Source organism: Thunnus albacares, chromosome 22 (genome assembly GCF_914725855.1).
Source record: "Thunnus albacares chromosome 22, fThuAlb1.1, whole genome shotgun sequence".
In the NCBI taxonomy this organism is placed as follows: Eukaryota; Metazoa; Chordata; class Actinopteri; order Scombriformes; family Scombridae; genus Thunnus; species Thunnus albacares.
In genome coordinates, this window is record NC_058127.1 from 10,139,243 (window position 1) to 10,158,298 (window position 19,056).

General features: G+C 36.4%; 1 protein-coding gene across 1 annotated transcript in view; it reads right to left on the minus strand.

Annotated features, from left to right (window-relative positions):
• LOC122974480 overlaps positions 1–19,056 on the minus strand; it is a 345,451-nt gene that overhangs the window by 21,294 nt on the left and 305,101 nt on the right. Inside the window, exons 71-73 of the mRNA XM_044342515.1 lie at positions 3,819–3,834; positions 3,629–3,726; positions 3,022–3,072 (exon numbers count right to left, since the gene is read on the minus strand). Coding sequence (XP_044198450.1) covers positions 3,022–3,072; positions 3,629–3,726; positions 3,819–3,834 — 165 coding nt within the window. The remainder of the gene's footprint in view (positions 1–3,021; positions 3,073–3,628; positions 3,727–3,818; positions 3,835–19,056) is intronic.

A 19,056-nucleotide genomic window follows, 5' to 3' on the forward strand; every position in this document is an offset into this window, starting at 1 on the left:
ACAGAACACATGACATACATTACACTGTGTCCAAGACCAACATGTTGGACAGTAACAGTCGCAGGTGAGTGTAGACCTTAATTAATTTGTCTTTCTTCTGTATTATTGTAGTAATAGTGTTTGCAAATGTGTGTGGAGAGTGTGTGCATAATCAGATTTGTAAACCTGTAAAAGAATCTCTATATTCATACTGAAATGTGTGAATATGTACAGCAATCTGCAACTATGTATTCAAATTTGTAAGTGTATCGACACTTGTGAATATGCAGACAAATCTGTATGTGAATCTGTAAAAATGTATTAAAAAAACTCAGAGTAAATGGCCTTTTATTAATGACTGAAAGTTTTGCTCCAAGAGATGGAAACAGAAAGTCATCAGATACAACTCAGGTACATCTGTAATTAGTTGTCTTTTTACATGTAACTTTTGATACATTCCTGACTAAAATTTGCAAATGTGAGGGTTTTCTTCATACTTGGCCGAGGCTCGCAGGCTCACACTGGGAGGAACCGAAAAAACAAGGCAGGATGCAGGGGAGCCGTTAAAGTCACTGTACTGTTCCCAACTACCATAACAACAAACAACTTTGCACAAATTTCCATCTAGTGAGTGACCAGTAGCTCTTTAGCATCGTTAATGGTGCAAACTGACAACCTGTAATGTTTTAGCCTCGCTAGAAACTGCTAGGACAATATTGTTGCAGTGTTTCCCCTGAGACAACTTCAACGGTAAATAAACTGCAATGTTATAAATAAAATATTCTGTTTGTTGGTAACATCATTGCAATGCATTTTATTCTGTATTTTATTGCTGGGGCTTTGCTAGAATCTACCCTGCTGCTGTAAACAAATGTAGTTCATATGATGTAACATTAGAGTCTGCAGGAAACAAACATGTTATTTTCAACAAACTATACTTGTCTTGTTAGTGACAGCAGCCTTTAATGTTTAACTATATTTTCAGTGAGTAACCTGCACCAGACTAATCCTCACTGACTTCATGCTGTGACAGTCACAGTCAGCAAACACATGAGGTGATTGATATTAGGAAAAATATTAATGCTAGTTAGAGGTTTTGCAGCAGTGATGACCATCAATCTGTGACAAGAAACCTGCAGAATGTTTGTCTGCAAGTTAATATTGCAAATAATTCAATATTGGTTGGCACACTGTGTTACAGACAAAAATTCTGACACATTTGCAGATCTCAGGCATGACAGGAGTCTAGCAAAAGTCACATGTATAAAGAAAACCAATGGAGAGGTGTACCTGAGGTGTAACTTCCCAACTCTTGGAGCAAAATACTTAAAATACATTTTTCTCACAGATTTTACACATTCACAACTCTGTGTATGCTAGGGCTGGGTGATATGGACAAAAAAATCATATTTTTCAAGCTTGGGGTCATTTCATGATTTTACTTGATTTTTGTTTGCCTTCATAATGCAGACTTAAAACATCATATTTATTTAATACAGTTGAGCAAGAACAATAAGAAACCTGCAACACCTGCAAGGCTGTTATAATCATTACACATAAAATACATGTGATCCCACACAGCTGTTGACTGTGAGCACCAGATGCTTCAACTAAGTAGATCATAGGCATCTAGTTTAATAATCAGTTTCAGCACAGATAGAGCAGAAAAATCAGCTCACTAGTTGCTGCTGTTTGTGTTTCTTTACAAGACATCAGCCTGATATCTGCAGACTGCTGCTAGCTAGCATTAGCTACCTGGAGAGTAAACTGTACAGTGTAGAATCTGGATACTGTTCCCTCAACTTCAGGTGCTTCAACTCTCATAACCAGAGATGAGACCTCATCAACTAACACAAACCAAGAGCACAGATCAGTGTGCAGAGTCATTTTCAGTCTGTTCTTCTCGTAGATGTGACTGTTAAATTCACTGCGAGATAGCCAGAGACAGCTGTGGCAGGTGTGCATGTAATCTAATTAATAATGTCACAGTTTACGAGACTGTTGTGACTCAAAACAGCTAATGTAGCTGCCATCTACTTTTTGACTAAAAATAACCTTTTCGTGCATTTTGTAATAACTCAATTTTACGATTTAGACATTTTACACATTGACCAAAAACAAGAATTTAAATGAATAAAATCAATTTCAGATATCGTCCAGCCCTAGTGTATACATTCACAAATCTTGATACTATTGCAAATCTGAATACACATTTTCAGTTTCCTGTACACATTCACAAATATCAGCATTTAGAAATTCTTTTACACATTCTGAGAGAAGAGAGTTTTATTCCAACCTGATAAAACCTGAATCTGTGAAAATGATATTTGTTGTTACATGGTTTTGTTTTGTAAATTGTTTTCTCTTAAATTATGTAATATTGCATTTCAGACTGCTCCATGTTAAGGTGTATACTGTACCATTTTCAGTGTCTTTAGAGCCTCTGATTGATTCATAGACAGAAGCATCACCTGTGAGCAAAAAGTGAAAATCAAGCTGAGATCAAGTGAAACATTTAAATTGCATGATACCAATCAAATATCACCTTTTTAACAAAAATCCTCGGGTTTTTTTTATTTATTTATTCGATTTTAAAATATTGTGGATAAATGCAAGTACAGGGAATCTTAAATGTTTTAGAGCCTTTACTGTCTTTGTAGACTGTAATAGAAATGTTGAGGTTACAGTTAAGAAAAAATGACAAAATTAATCAGGATTAGTTTGAAGACTGACCATGGAGAAGAGAGGAGTATACGTTATGTTGAGTTTCATTCAGGTTGACCATGTGATTTGCAGCAGAGTCCTGATTGGTGCTGTCAGACTGGATCGGCCTAAAACATTTAGCAAATACAATGAATTTAATAAGACACATTGAAGGTACTGCTGTTATGTTCAAAATGAGAGAAGAGAGTTTTGTACCAACCTGATAAAACGTGAATCTGTGAAAAGGATATTTGATGTTACATTGTTTTGTAAATTGTTTTCCCTTAAATTATGTAATATTGCATTTCAGACTGCTCCATGTTAAGGTGTATACTGTACCATTTTCAGTGTCTTCAGAACCTCTGATTGATTCATAGACAGAAGCATCACCTGTGAGCAGAAAATGAAAATCAAGCCGAGATCAAATGAATCATTTTAATTGCATGATATCAATGAAATATCACCTTTTTAACAATAGTCTTAAGGTTTTCTTAAAAATGTGATTTTAAAAGTGTGGATAAATGCAACAACAGGAAACTGTAAAGGTTTTAGAAGCTTTCATTTCTTTGTAGACTGTAATATTTAATACGTTACAACCAAGACTGTAAAGCCTTAAAGCCATAATGGCAATAATATTTCTGGACTCTAGACATAAGTCTTGTAGTTTTCGTTAAATTACAACAATATAAAACCATGTTCTAGTCTGATCTTTTGTGCATGTGGTAGAACAACAGGTTATGTGACAAATCTTTGAGACTGTTCTACAAACTGACCCACTGCTTTATTTACTGACATCAACAACAACTTCCTGTCTAATGGATTGTGGCTTTTGGTTAATATTCATTAAAAATCAGATGGCTAGAGTCTAGAAAAAGAGTAATAGAAATGGTAGAGTTAGAGTTAACAAAAAATGACAAAATTAATGAGGATTAGTTTGAAGACTGACCATGGAGAAGAGAGGAGTATACGTTATGTTGAGTTTCATTCAGGTTGACCATGTGATTCACGGCGGGGTCCTGATTGGTGCTGTCAGACTGGATCGGCCTAAAACATTAAGCAAATACAATGAATTTAATAAGACACATTGAAGGTACTGCTGTTATGTTCAAAATGAGAGAAGAGAGTTTTGTACCAACCTGATAAAGTGTGAATCTGTGAAAAAGATATTTATTGTTATGTGGTTTTATTTTCTAAATATTTTTTCTGCTATTTCACATTATGACATCAGAGTACATCTTTTACTTGAATAATTAAAAACATAAAACATTTAACATCAGAGTGAAAAAGTCTCACCTTTGGATCGTCTGTAGCAACACAACAGGAGCAGGAGAGTAATAAGAATAATTCCACAAACCAGCCCAACAATTAATGGTATAAGAGATGAAGAGCTTTCAGGCCTGGACACTGCTGTAATAGATAATAAACAATATTCATCATTCATTTTCATTTGTATTTTTATAGATATCAGATTTTGTAATGTTATGTTTAATTATTGAATGGCCCTTATGTAAAGTAGAAAACATGTTAATTCAATATGTGAAATCAGCTGAAACTAAACCTGTAAATTTCTAATTCTGTAAAGTATTTGACCACATTTCTTTCTAAGACAGCAACACAGTTTACAAGAAAGAAAATGCATGAATTGTTTTAATCCTACTCACCCTTAACTGACATCCAACTCTGTACTGATTCTTTTCCTGAGTATTTACACTTGTAGAAGCCTTCGTCTGACTTTGACACTGCAGAGATATTCAGCTCCCCTCTGGTATAATTTTGGATAAGTTTGTCATTTTGATAGAAAACCACGTTGGAAAGTAATTCTCCTGTCTTCAGTTTGCAGCCAAGAGTAACAGAATCTCCCTCAGTCACAGGATGCACAGGGCTCACCAGGATAATATCTGCATCTGTAAAACAGTCAAAGAATATGAAGTTTCAGTCAGAGACCAGCTGCTGACCTTTAGAACAAGGTGACATAAAACCATGAGAATAGATCACACATATGCCTTTATTTTTCTCAAACTAATTTATCTCCCAGAATCAGTGTAGCTGAGCAAAGACCCAACATTTCAGCTTTATTACATACATGTCTTATTAACTGTAAATATATTAGCTATGGCCAGTTAGCTCTAGAGCTAACAGGTACACATGAAAGAAACAGTGGATGGCTATTGACACAAAAACACCTCTGACTAAATCAGCATGTTAATTTAATCATCAAGAATAAAGAAAGGTCTTGCTGCACACCAAAAAAGCTGTGGACCCAAACATCTTGGATATGTGAAATATTAATTTCCAGTTGTTAATAAATATGAAGAAGCTTTAATTTTGTCCACAGATGAGTTTTTGGTGTGAAGGAAGCCCTTTCATAATTTATTTATTCTTTTGCATTACCTGTGTTTGACAAGAACACGACTAAATTATAATGTTGTGCAGAGGACGTCTGATTTTCTAATTGATTGGATGATGTTTCTTTATGATAATATTAAGGAAATATAGTTAAATCAGCTTTTAATTTTTTTAAAGAAACAATAATATAACATAATGTTTCTATCAAAAGGTCCGGCATATAACTTGTTTGTCTACACAGGAAGTGTAGTTAGTGACACCATGTTGAAAATAATTTAAATACAAGATGAAAATAAAATAAAATGTAATGTAAACATACTCTGTATAGTGATGTTGACTGCATTGCTGAACTCTCCTGATCCAGACTCACACCAGTACACTGCATCACTCTGCTGTGAACTGTCGATGTTGCATGTGGATCCAGTCATTGACCTCCAGTTAGAACAGTAGGACCAGTAGTGGTCCTCAGGAAACCTCCTCACTCTCCACTTAGTAAAGTTTCCTTCACAGCTCAGTGAGACAGAGTCATAGATGAAGTGCTGCACTCTGTCAGGACTCACTTTGAGAGTCACTGCTGAATGAACATCTGAAAAACAACATGTAATGAGGAGCAAACCAAGTACAGAGATATTAAATTTAGAATCACAACACAAATAATCCTCTTTTTTGTACATTTAATACTGTTAATTATTGAGAATAAAACATCTGAATAACATAAACTGTGCAAAAGTGTTTTGGTGAAACTGTGAGTGTGAATCAAACTCACCAATTTTGTTGATTCTGATTGAATCACTGTACTCTGTGTAGTAAAGTGGGTTTCCTCTCCCTCCTCTGCACCAGTAGAGTCCTCCCTGTGAGACACTGACTTGTCCAGTTAAAAGGGAAACAGCATCTTGTGTGTTCAGGGGTTCAGAGGTTTTCTCATCTTTGTACCAGTAATATTTCCAACCAGATGATGATGGGTCCACAGAGCAGGTCAGGGTCACACTGCCCCCTACTGGAAAGTCTCTGCTGTCAGCACTCAGTTTGGCCTTTGGTTTATATGCTGTTCAGTTTAGAACAAAGACATTAAAATGTAATTATTGTCCCTGTGATTTAGTCCAATTTAAATAACTTAGTTGAGAACATAATGAATTTAATGTAATCTTGATGGGAGTCCCAAGCACACAGAAAATATTGATTTAATCACTTTGATCTGCACCATGAGTCATTGTTTTATATTCTCTTTAATCTGTTAATAATGAATCAATTAAGTATATTTCAAATGCTACAGGACACTGAATGATGGCTTGTCTTCAAAAACAAACACAGTTATTTACTGATCAATCCTGAGAAGTTGACTAATTCTTGAGGAAATAAATATTTTCTATTGAATTATTCAGACACTGATAGGTGGAAACTCAAAAACATGATATTCCCACAATTGATGAAACACAGTCCAACTTACATGACACTGTCAACCTGATGAGATCACTTCTTTCTGTTGAGGACTAAAGGTCTATTTTATGTTCACCCATACAACAGTACTTATCTACTGTAAAAAGTAGCACTGAAACTCCAGTATTTATTATGTTTTGGAGGTTTTTCTTTGGTTGTTTTCCATTCATACTCCCACTCAGTGTCTACACTATCTTTGATCTCACATCTTAGAGTGATTGACTCACCACTGAATATCTGAGGCCAGTTGGTTTGCTGTGTTACAACAGTCTTGTTAGAAACCGTACCCACCAAATATACACAGTTTGGATAAAAACAGAAATATATACTGCTATGACTGTCCTTTCTGCTGTTACTGTGGCCTTGAGATTACTTGCTGTTCACATTAGAACAAAATACAAAACAAGTAAATGGTTGGAATGGGATTTGCCCAAAGAAAATGTTTTTACTTCAGCACAAGAACTACAGGGAAATCATTCTTGATATTTCCCTTAGAAAAGACTTTACCATCAATCAAATCATTTAGCTAATACCATCATATGGAAGAAACAAACAGAGCATGTGATATATGACTCTCCTTGGCCGATGACAGGAGTTACTGCAGAACTAACTAACGAGGTACAGTTGATGTTTAATTAGTGCACTGTTTTTGTTTGCTTCTATTTGTTGTTGTTGTTTCTTTATTAACATCAGAATAGTTGTGGTGATCATGTGGTGGCATGTTTCTCAAAATAAAGTTGAGAGCTAGTTGGTAACACTGGTGCAAAGTATGGAGCTTTGTTCCTATCTTTATTCAAGAGCGTGGTATATCAATTTGAGAGCAAGATTTATTGATTTCACTTTCAAATTTTGTAATATAGTCCCTAAAACCCTGCCCTCGCACTCAAATAGCCTCTGCTTGCGCTTAGATTTGCTCTGTTTCTGCTCAAACTGTGTGCTTGCACTCAAATATAATGTTCCTTGCACAGTTTTCCCGCGCTGCAGCTTCAGCTCTTCTCCTCTCACTCAGGCTGTTTCTGTGCGCTCATTGAACTGCTTTCAGATTTCGTCTCTGCTCTTAATAACCCTGTCAAAATCCCCCAACCAATAAACCACGTGTAGTGTTGGTCAATGAAATGATCCCTGCCTTCTTGCGGGCATGTTCGCTTTACTTCTTAGAGCGTCCCGTACGGGCGGGTACTCCTTAACTGGGCTCATCCACTCCCGCCCTCCCGGGCTCTATTAAATGTACTCCCCTTGCTTTCTTTACGACTTTTGGATAAAATGACGGTTAATTTATACACCAGCACCCGTACGTTTTACTATAGTAGCTGCATACAGTATTATAGTAGCCGCATGGCACAGCGCCCACATGTTTGAAAAAATGTCACCTCCATCATAACGTCCCTATGGTTAAACCTGTGTAAGAATGGCGAGATGGTCGCTTGAACTTCATTTTTTATACGTAAAATTGAAGTGTTACGCGTTACAAGGACCTACAGTTGTAGTTTTACTTCCTTTTGGAACCCACAGTTGTAGTTTTCTCAGGCTGGTTAGAAGCTCCTCCATCCGGACCGCTGCTATTGTAAAGCCACTGACACACTGTTAGCTTAGCCTGTTAGCACCTGCTGCCACCAATAGCCTATTCAGGCCAAATCAGGCGGTGCTGCGTTCAGCCGCAGGGTCAAGCGGAGGTGTGTGGAGTTGTTGGCGTGTTTATTTGTGCACAACAATGTCACTGCTGTGAAACAATCAGAAAATACCTTTTTTTTTTATCTGATTCACCAGCTTTCTCACAACCGGCGCTCCCTCTCTTCATTCACTCTCTTGCTCGCTCAACCACAGCCTCTCTCTCTCTCTCTCTCTCTTAATCTCTCTCTCTCCTGGTGCTTTCAGCTGTTCTCTCTCTTTTTCTCTCTTCTTTTTTCTAATGAGTCGGGAGGCCGACAGCAAAGTCAAATGAATTGTGGTCAGTGCTGTGGGTTTATTTGCTGAGAGTAAAAAACAAAACAACAACTAGACCAATTGAGATGGGATTTGCCCTAGAACTTTTTCACTCTATTGTTACACAACAGACCTGAAACATTTATATCATTTTCAGCAGCTCAGTTTCAGTAATTCTGCTCTCAAACTAAAAAGCAACCACTTGTTACTGAGCTGCTCATAGGAGGCTGCATCATTGTTGGAGGGAGAAAATATTTTCTGTTATCTTACTTAGACAGACTGAAATGAAAAACAAGCCATTTTTATATGAATGACAGATGGTTTGACTTACGTGATACTGTCAATGTGATGGCATCACTCCACTCTGTTGAGGAATACAAGTTCTTTCTACCCTTACATCTGTATTCTCCATTGTAGGAAACAGAAGCACTGCTAATCTTGTATTCATTGTGTTTAGGAAGTGTGTTTAAGATGTTTGGTCTCCATTCATATTCCCATCGAGTGTCTGCACCTTCCTGGATCTCACATCTGACAGTGATTGTCTCACCACTGTATATCAGAGGCCAGTTGGGTTGCAGAGTCACAACAGCCTTGTTGGAAACTGTTCAAACCAAAAATATACAGTTAGACACAACTAGAAATATACAAGAGAGAAAAATGAAGAAATATAATATACAAGGCAACATCAAAAGCATTAAAAAACAGATATAAATCAAATAGTATGAAAAGAGCTTTGCAGTCACATGTTTGTCAGATAAACAGGTCTTACTGAGGACAACAGTCCTCCAGAACACCTGAACCTAAACTTTTACAGGATGCATTTATCTCACAGTGCAGAGAGACTTGACTGTTCAACATCAGTCATTTTGGGGAACAGTTTAATAATCCAATGTAGTTGCATCTTTGCTGTCTAGGTTACCAAGCAGGAAGATTACTGGAAATTTTTAAAAAATAAGTATTAAATGCAATTTTTTATGAACAAGAATGAGAAACTTTTATTCAGCATTAAGAATTCAAGTTAATACAATAAAAACAGATGTTGTTGAGATTTGGTGTGAATAGATGTTATTTGCATTCCAGGACAGTTTGTTCACAGCCATATTTCTTATAAACATTCACCTGAAGAAAAGATTTGTATCAGGGGAAAAAAGTTGGTCAAGTAATAAACTGAGGATCACAGTACTGTCAGCTAATTTAATGATGTGTCTGTTCTCATGCAGAGAAAGGACTCACCACTCGGGGGAGCCACTGGATTAAAGAATCTTACCTGCCATCACTGACTCTGATCATTTTAAAATATAATCAATAAAATAATCTAAAAGCCACCTCACCAATTTAAAATCTAGACTGAAACAAGCTAAAACCATTTCAGCTGAAACATTGAGTTAAATGATATTCAATGTCAAGGAAAAGTCCACAAATAATACTGCATTAAGCAGTCATGTGTTTTCAAAACATTTATAAGTAAAACTGAGCAGCATTAGTGAAGAACCCTCAACTCCTTTATTGTGTCTGTAAATAAACTGAAGTGTCAAACAAATGTTGTATTATTACCATGATAAAGGATTTCAGACATTTTCAAACTTCCTTCAGAGAGCTAAGCTCTGGATTTAGTCCAGAGGTACTGGACTAAATCATCCATTCATTATGGTTCTTGTTACCACATATGCTTCTCTTCCACACTTCAGACACTGTTTAAGAATTTAATTTAAAGAATATAAGTTGTTTTATTTCAGAACAAATGACTTAACTCACCTGTTTCCTCGATGGTGACTTCATCACTTTCAGGTGTGATGACATCTGGTTCTGTTCTCCATCCTCTGCAGGTGTAAATGCCTCCCTGTGAGATACTGATACTGTCTGATTCATCACTTTCTGCTATCTGAGGACGAGTTACTTGGGAATTTTTAGAGGTACGTCTGTACCAGTCATATTTCCAGCCAGTAGAGTCCTCCACATCGCAGGTCAGAGTCACACCTCCCTGTACTGGTATGTTGTTCCTGTCTGCTCTCAGTGTAATCTTGCGTCTACGTGCTGTTAAGTTTAGAAAAACAATAAAACAAAGAAATTACTGTAATGAACATGTCATCAAGAATGTATTTACATTTTTACAGAACACAAAGGAAACATCTGTCTCAAATTATGTATAACTCAATGTTCAAATGAATTTAGACTCTCTGTTTGAAAATGTTTATGTTCATAAACTCCTTGTTTTAAAAAACAAACACAATTCTTTACTGATCAGTCCTGAGAGGTTGACTAATTATTGAGGAAATAAATATTTTCTATTGAATTATTCAGACACAGATAGGTGGAAACTCAAAAACATGATATTCTCACAGTTGATGAAACACAGTCCAACTTACATGATCACTTCTTTCTGTTGAATACAAATCTATTTTCTGTTTATCCTTACACCTGTAGTTTCCACAGTATTAAAAAGTAGCACTGAAACTCCAGTATTCACTGTTTTGGAGGTTTTTCTTTGGTTGTTTCCATTCATACTCCCACTCAGTGTCTCCACTATCTTTGATCTCACATCTTAGAGTGATTGACTCACCACTGAATATCTGAGGCCAGTTGGTTTGCTGTGTTACAACAGTCTTGTTAGAAACTGTACCCACCAAATATACACAGTTTGGATAAAAACAGAAATATATACTGGTATGACTGGTATGTCCTTTCTGCTGTCACTGTGGCCTTGAGATTACTTGATGTTCACATTAGAACAAATAAACAAAACAAGTAAATGGTTGGAATGGGATTTGCTCGAGGAAAATGTTTTTCCTTCATTATATTGTTAAGAATACAGAAGAGTACAAGTACTAGAGTGAAATCATTCTTGAAATAGCTCAAAAGCCTGAATGGCTGCCTCCAGGCCAACATGTAACACTATTAAACTAACAGATCAATCTTAAAAATAAAATAAATAATCAGAAATAAAATTAATTAAATTAAATAAATATACTGACTTATTAGGTAGCTGAGTAAGTGATATGAGATGGCATTGATGAACACAACAACAGATGAAAACAATATAAAACATAACATGTTCATTATGGATGAAAGATGTCCAACTTACATAATACTGTCAATGTGATGACATCACTCCACTCTGTCGAGGAATATGAGTCCTTCCTTCCTCTACACTTGAATTCTCCACTGTAGTAATTGTTGCTGTTGATCCTGTGTTCACTGAGTGTTGGAGATGTGATTAAGTTGTCTGGTGTCCATTCATACGTCCACTCAGTGTCTCCACCTCCCTGGATCTCACATCTGACAGTGACTCTCTCACCCCTGTATATCAGAGGCCAGTTGGGTTGCAGGATCACAGTGGCCTTATTTGGAACTGTTCACATAAAAAATATCTAATTAGGATACTAATGGAAATGTAAAATGAAGAAAAACATTTACAACAAGTTGATTGTTGTAGCACAGTTTAACAAACAATGCAAACACAACTCAACAGCCATAATAACAAAAGCAGTTGAAAAAAATAGAAGTATGAAAACATATCAAGCAACATGTTTGCAAAAGAAGATTTAACGCCATAAAATCATCAGGAAGAAAAGTGACAAGTAAACATTAGTGGCAGCAATTTAAAGAGACATAAAACCTTTGTGATCAGATGATTTGCCAAAATGGAAAGATTCATAAAAGAGCAACACGGACATTGTATAATCACACACACAAATACACACACACACACACACACACACACACACACACACACACACACACACACACACACACACACACACACTCACACACACACACACACACACAGGTGGCTAAGTTTCAGTAATTCTGTTCCCAAACTAAAAAGCAACCACTTGTTACTGAGCTGCTCATAGGAGGCTGCATCATTGTTGGAGGTAGAAAATATTTTCTGTTATCTTACTTAGATAGACTGAAATGAAAAATTGTGTGAATAGATTTTATTTGCATTCCAGGACAGTTTGTTCACAGCCATATTTCTTATAAACATTCACCTGAAGAAAAGATTTGTATCAGGGGGGAAAAAGTTGGTCAAGTAATAAACTGAGGATCACAGTACTGTCAGCTAATTTAATGATGTGTCTGTTCTCATGCTGAGAAAGGACTCACCACTCGGGGGAGCCACTGGAGTAAAGAATCTTACCTGCCATCACTGACTCTGATCATTTTAAAATATACTCAATAAAATAATCTAAAAGCCACCTCACCAATTTAAAATCTAGACTAAAACAAGCTAAAACCATTTCAGCTGAAACATTGTATCAAATGATTTTTGAATCACTGTAATGAACATGTCATCAAGAATGTATTTATATTTTTAAAGCACACAAAGGAAACGCCCGTCTCAAATATAATTCAATGTTCAAATGAATTTAGACTCTGTTTTCACATGTTTATGTTGATAATCAAACTCCAACTTGTCTTTCTAAATGCTGCATATGTATTTTCTTCACATGCTTTTGTGTTTTCTACAACATTTTCATGTGAATCTTAAGTTGCAGTGCATTTAACTCTCTCGGCCTCATGTACCCTTTTGACAAAATCTGCTTGAAATTTAAAACTTTAGTTCACAGAAGTCAAACAATATGACCTCAGTTCATCTTTTTTGTTTAGTGACAGGTTAGGTAAAAACAGAAAAGAGATTCACTTGCTCAGCACTCAGCACATTGTGTGTAATAAATCTCATTGTCAAACTCACCATATTTGTTGATAGTGATTGAATCACTGTACTCTGTGTAGTAAACTGGGTTTCCTCTCCCTCCTCTGCACCAGTAGAGTCCTCCCCGTGAGACACTGATTTGTCCAGTTGATTGGAAAACAGCATCTTGTGTGTTCAGGGGTTCAGAGGTTTTCTTGCCTTTGTACCAGTAGTATTTCCAACCAGATGATGATGGGTCCACAGAGCAGGTCAGGGTCACACTGCCCCCTACTGGAATGTCTCTGTTGTGAGCACTCAGTTTGGCCTTTGGTCTATATGCTGTTCAGTTTAGAACAAAGACATTAAAAAGGTAATTAATGTCCTTGTGATTTAGTTTAAATGAAGATATATACAAAGATATTCATTTAATTAATTCATCAGTTAATAATTAATCAATTAAATATATTTCAAATGCTACAGGACACTGAATGATGACTTGTCTTTCAAAAAAAAAGCAAAATTCTTTACTGATCAGTCCCGAGAGGTTGACTAATTATTGAGGAAAGAAATGTTTTCTATTGAATTATTCAGACACTGATAGGTGGAAACTCAAAAACATGATATTCTCACGATTAATGAAACACAGTCCAACTTACACGACACTGTCAACCTGATGGGATCACTTCTTTCTGTTGAATACAAGTCTATTTTCTGTTTATCTTTACACCTGTAGTTTCCACACTATTAAAAAGTAGCACTGAAACTCCAGTATTCACTGTTTTGGAGGACCTTCTTTGGTTGTTTTCCATTCATACTCCCACTCAGTGTCTCCACTATCTTTGATCTCACATCTTAGAGTGATTGACTCACCACTGAATATCTGAGGCCAGTTGGTTTGCTGTGTTACAACAGTCTTGTTAGAAACTGTACCCACCAAATATACACAGTTTGGATAAAAACAGAAATATATACTGGTATGACTGGTATGTCCTTTCTGCTGTTACTGTGGCCTTGAGATTACTTGATGTTCACATTAGAACAAATAAACAAAACAAGTAAATGGTTGGAATGAGATTTGCCTGAAGAAAATGTTTTTTACTTCAGCACAAGAACTACAGGGAAATCATTCTTGAAATAGCTCAAAAGCCTGAATGGCTGCCTCCAGGCCAACATGTAACACTATTAAACTAACAGATCAATCTTAGAAATAAAATAAATAATCAGAAATAAAATAAATTAAATTAAGTAAATATACTGAGTTATTAGTTATTAGTGATATGAGATGGCATTGATGAACAAAAAAACAGATGAAAACAATATAAAACATAACATGTTCATTATGGATGAAAGATGTCCAACTTACATAATACTGTCAATGTGATGACATCACTCCACTCTGTCGAGGAATATGAGTCCTTCCTTCCTCTACACTTGAATTCTCCACTGTAGTAATTGTTGCTGTTGATCCTGTGTTCACTGAGTGTTGGAGATGTGATTAAGTTGTCTGGTGTCCATTCATACGTCCACTTAGTGTCTCCACCTCCCTGGATCTCACATCTGACAGTGACTGTCTCACCCCTGAATATCAGACGCCAGTTGGGTTGCAGGATCACAGTGGCCTTATTTGGAACTGTTCACATAAAAATATCTAATTAGTATACCGATAGAAAACATTTTACAACAAGTTGATTGTTGTAGCACAGTTTAACAAACAATGCAAACACAAGTCAACAGCCATAATAACAAAAGCAGTTAAAAAACAGAAGTATGAAAACATATCAAGCAACGTGTTGGCAAAAGAAGACTTAAAGAAATAAAATCATCAGGAAGAAAAGTGACAAGTAAACATTAGTGGCAGCAGTTTAAATTGAGACATAAAACTTTTGTGATCAGATGATTCATAAAAGGGCAACACAGACATTGTATAATCACACACACACACACACACACACACACACACACACACACACACACACACACACACACACACACACACACACACACAGATGGCTCAGTTTCAGTAATTCTGTTCCCAAACTAAAAAGCAACCACTTGTTACTGAGCTGCTCATAGGAGGCTGCATCATTGTTGGAGGTAGAAAATATTTTCTGTTATCTTACTTAGATAGACTGAAATGAAAAATTGTGTGAATAGATTTTATTTGCATTCCAGGACAGTTTGTTCACAGCCATATTTCTTATAAACATTCACCTGAAGAAAAGATTTGTACCAGGGGGAAAAAGTTGCTCAAGTAATAAACTGAGGATCACAGTACTGTCAGCTAATTTAATGATGTGTCTGTTCTCATGCTGAGAAAGGACTCACCACTCGGGGGAGCCACTGGAGTAAAGAATCTTACCTGCCATCACTGACTGATCATTTTAAAATATAATCAATACAATAATCTAAAAGCCACCTCACCAATTTAAAATCTAGACTGAAACAAGCTAAAACCATTTCAACTGAAACATTGTGTTAAATGATTTTTGAATCACTGTAACGAACATGTCATCAAGAATGTATTTATATTTCTAAAGAGCACAAAGGAAACGCCTGTCTCAAATATAATTCAATGTTCAAATGAATTTAGACTCTGTTTTCACATATTTATGTTGATAATCAAACTCCAACTTGTCTTTCTAAATGCTGCATATGTGTTTTCTGCACATGCTTTTGTGTTTTCTACAACATTTTCATGTGAATCTGAAGTTGCAGTGCATTTAACTCTCTCGGCCTCCCGTACCCTTTTGACAAAATCTGCTTGAAATTTAAAACTTTAGTTCACAGAAGTCAAACAATATGACGTCAGTTCTTCTCTTTTGTTTAGTGACAGGTTAGGTAAAAACAGAAAAGAGATTCACTTGCTCAGCACTCAGCACATTGTGTGTAATAAATCTCATTGTCAAACTCACCAATTTTGTTGATCGTGATTGAATCACTGTACTCTGTGTAGTAAACTGGGTCTTCTCTTCCTCCTCTGCACCAGTAGAGTCCTCCCTGTGAGACACTGATTTGTCCATTTGATTGGAAAACAGCATCTTGTGTGTTCAGGAGTTCAGATGTTTTCTTGTCTTTGTACCAGTAGTATTCCCAACCAGATGATGATGGGTCCACAGAGCAGGTCAGGGTCACTCTGCCCCCTACTGGAATGTCTCTGTTGTCAGCACTCAGTTTGGCCTTTGGTCTATATGCTGTTCAGTTTAGAACAAAGACATTACACTTTTTCTCCTTTGCATAAACATAAAACTTGACGTTCATGTATCATCTATAAACTCTAATCACAATCCCATTGCTTTCATTCAAACAGAAATTCTAAATCACATTTTTGTCCTCTACATTGCAGATCAGTGACACACTGTGCCGTCCTCTTATGGTCTTCCTGTCTGCTCTAAGTGTGACCTTGTGTCTATCTAAGTTTAGAAAAACAAAAAAATGAATAAGTGACTGTCATGGACAAGCCATCAAAAATGTATTTATATCTTTATATAACACAAAGGAAACACCTGTTTAAAATCATGTATGACTCAAATGAATTTAGACTCTCTGTTTGCACATTTATGTTGATAATCAAACTCCAACTTGTCTTTCTAAATGCTGCATATGTGTTTTCTTCAGATACTTGTGTGTCTCAAGAGTCATCACAACATCTGGTCTCCCTACATAAACACGCATTTTGAGGAAAATGCTGTTTTAAATCTTTGGGCACAAATCAAGTCATTTCAGAATTTGTATTGATACATGGAGTAAAATGATACATACATGATAAAATATGAACACAAAAATGGGATGTGATTAAAGGCCCAAAAAGCACTAAAAGCAATAATTGTAAAACGTGACTGCCGTGAAATAATCAGAATATAATGTTTTATTTCTCTCATTCGGGCTTTTTTCTCAGTACCACTCGCTCTCTCTCTGTCTCCTCCTCCTCCTCCTCCTCTTCCTCCTTCTCCTCTCTCTCTCTCTCCCTCTCTCTCTCTCTCTGGTCGCTTGGTCCTCATTTGACGCTCCAAAATCGAAACAGGTCGGAGTTGAGGCATCAAGACAGTTTGACGCGCCTAATAACGCTTTTGGTGCGTGTTTGGCCATTAAAAATAAATAAGTGTACTTCAAGACGCATCACACGCTTTCAGTGCGTTTGGGCCTTAAGAGTAATACAGTGGATGACAAATAAGTGATAAATATTTCAGTATAATATATAAATAAAAATAATTAGTCACCTTCAGAGTGTCCGTAGAAGAGTGTTTTCAGCACTAAAATAAAGATTGAAACTTCATCAGATATAATCAAACTGACAGAAAGTCAAAATCACACACAAAAAAACAAAAAACAAAAGCAAATAGAGTTTCAGCAGCGGTAACTATTGTTTGATAAATTAAAACAGGTAAGAGAAAATTTCTTTAAAATGAAATATGTAAAATGAAATAGGTAAATCATGAAATTCAACACCCAAATACATAACAATACCTGAAACAATTCACATTTACATTATGCAAAAATAATCATCCAGCAGTAAATTGAACACAGTCCTTCAATCTAAACTGAGCCAAGTCACCAACCAACATCTGGCCTATAAAACAACCCTGTAGTTAAAACCATAAGCGTGCTCTGTTCAAGCTCTCAGAGAAACTGGTTCAACCAGTGATACTCTGTAATTCTGACTATTCAGGAACATGTTCTTTAATCTGTGACATGCAAACAGAGAAAGTCAGTCATGTACTTACAGAATAATCCCAGCACACAGATCAAAGTGTACCTCATCCTCACATCCAGCACTGACACTCTGTCACTCAGCTGCTCTGAGTCTGACAAATGTTTCTACTTTGCTTTAATAATAATGCAGCAGAAAGAGAAAGAGAGAAGTTGCATTTCATATAAATGTGAGATCTGAGTTTAGCCTGCCTGTGTTTCCTTCCCTTTTACACAAAGCTCAGACAATGTCAGTTAGTTTGACCGCAGTAAACTTTGACACGTTTACACTTCCTGGCCACTGTTGCTGCCTGCACTACTTACCTTTGTCGTGGTTGGCTTGACCGTTATTATGGTGGTTAATCTGAGTCTACATCACACATTCAAACAGAAGCCAAATGTCAGAACTCGTTTCTGAACAGCCATGTTACAAACCTCTGGTATTAGGTTATAAAGGTTGCTTTTCTGTTTACTGTCATTTATCTGTTCTCATTCCTGTGTTTATGCATTTAGTTTCCTGTGTTTTTCAGAAATTAAATGCATAAAGAGAGAACAAACATAGCCCGGTTAAAAATATGCATGTATAAATAGTTGTCTGTGATAGAGAAATAGATCAATAGAATTTGTTAAAAGAGTATGGTTAAAATTCATATTTCTCATTGTGTTGAAAAAGGTCAAGTTCATGAGTAAACATGTTAAGGATGTTAAAAATGCATGCATGTCTTTTATTGTATTTCTTTTGATAAAAAGCTGCTTATTTAATAGAGTGGTATCTTTCTAGAGAGGTGAATATGGTCAAATAGGTTTGTGTGTGTTACTTGGCTGACGTGTGTGTGTACGCAGACACGGGGAGTGAGAGAGAAGGAGGAGAGAGACTGGAGGAGCGGAGAAGAAAGCAGTTTTTCTGATGGATATCCGAAGTTGTGCAGGAAAAAGTAAAGATGTACCTGAGTCTTAGATTGTCAGCTCGATAATCTGTAAGAGGATATGTTTTGGAAGTAACAGATAACTTCTACCCGAAGTCTGCTGCGCTGTAGCCAACTTGAAAGAGGCTGCTCGTTAATGAAGTGAGCGGTGAGATAGCACTGTGAACGGACTGTAGGCTGCTGCTAGCTAACCCAGCTCGACAAAGTAGCTTCGTCTGGATTTATTCCAATCTGGAAACGAGAGACAACAACCAGCATAGCATAGGTTAGCATAGGTAATAATTGGTGTGTGTGATCACTAAAACAATTCAGCGGAAAAGTAAAAGCAAATACTTTTAAGGTGAAAAGTTAAAAAGGGAAAATTTACTGTGTGACTTATGAAACAAAAGCAGTGAAGACTCCTGGTATTTAATTTAATAT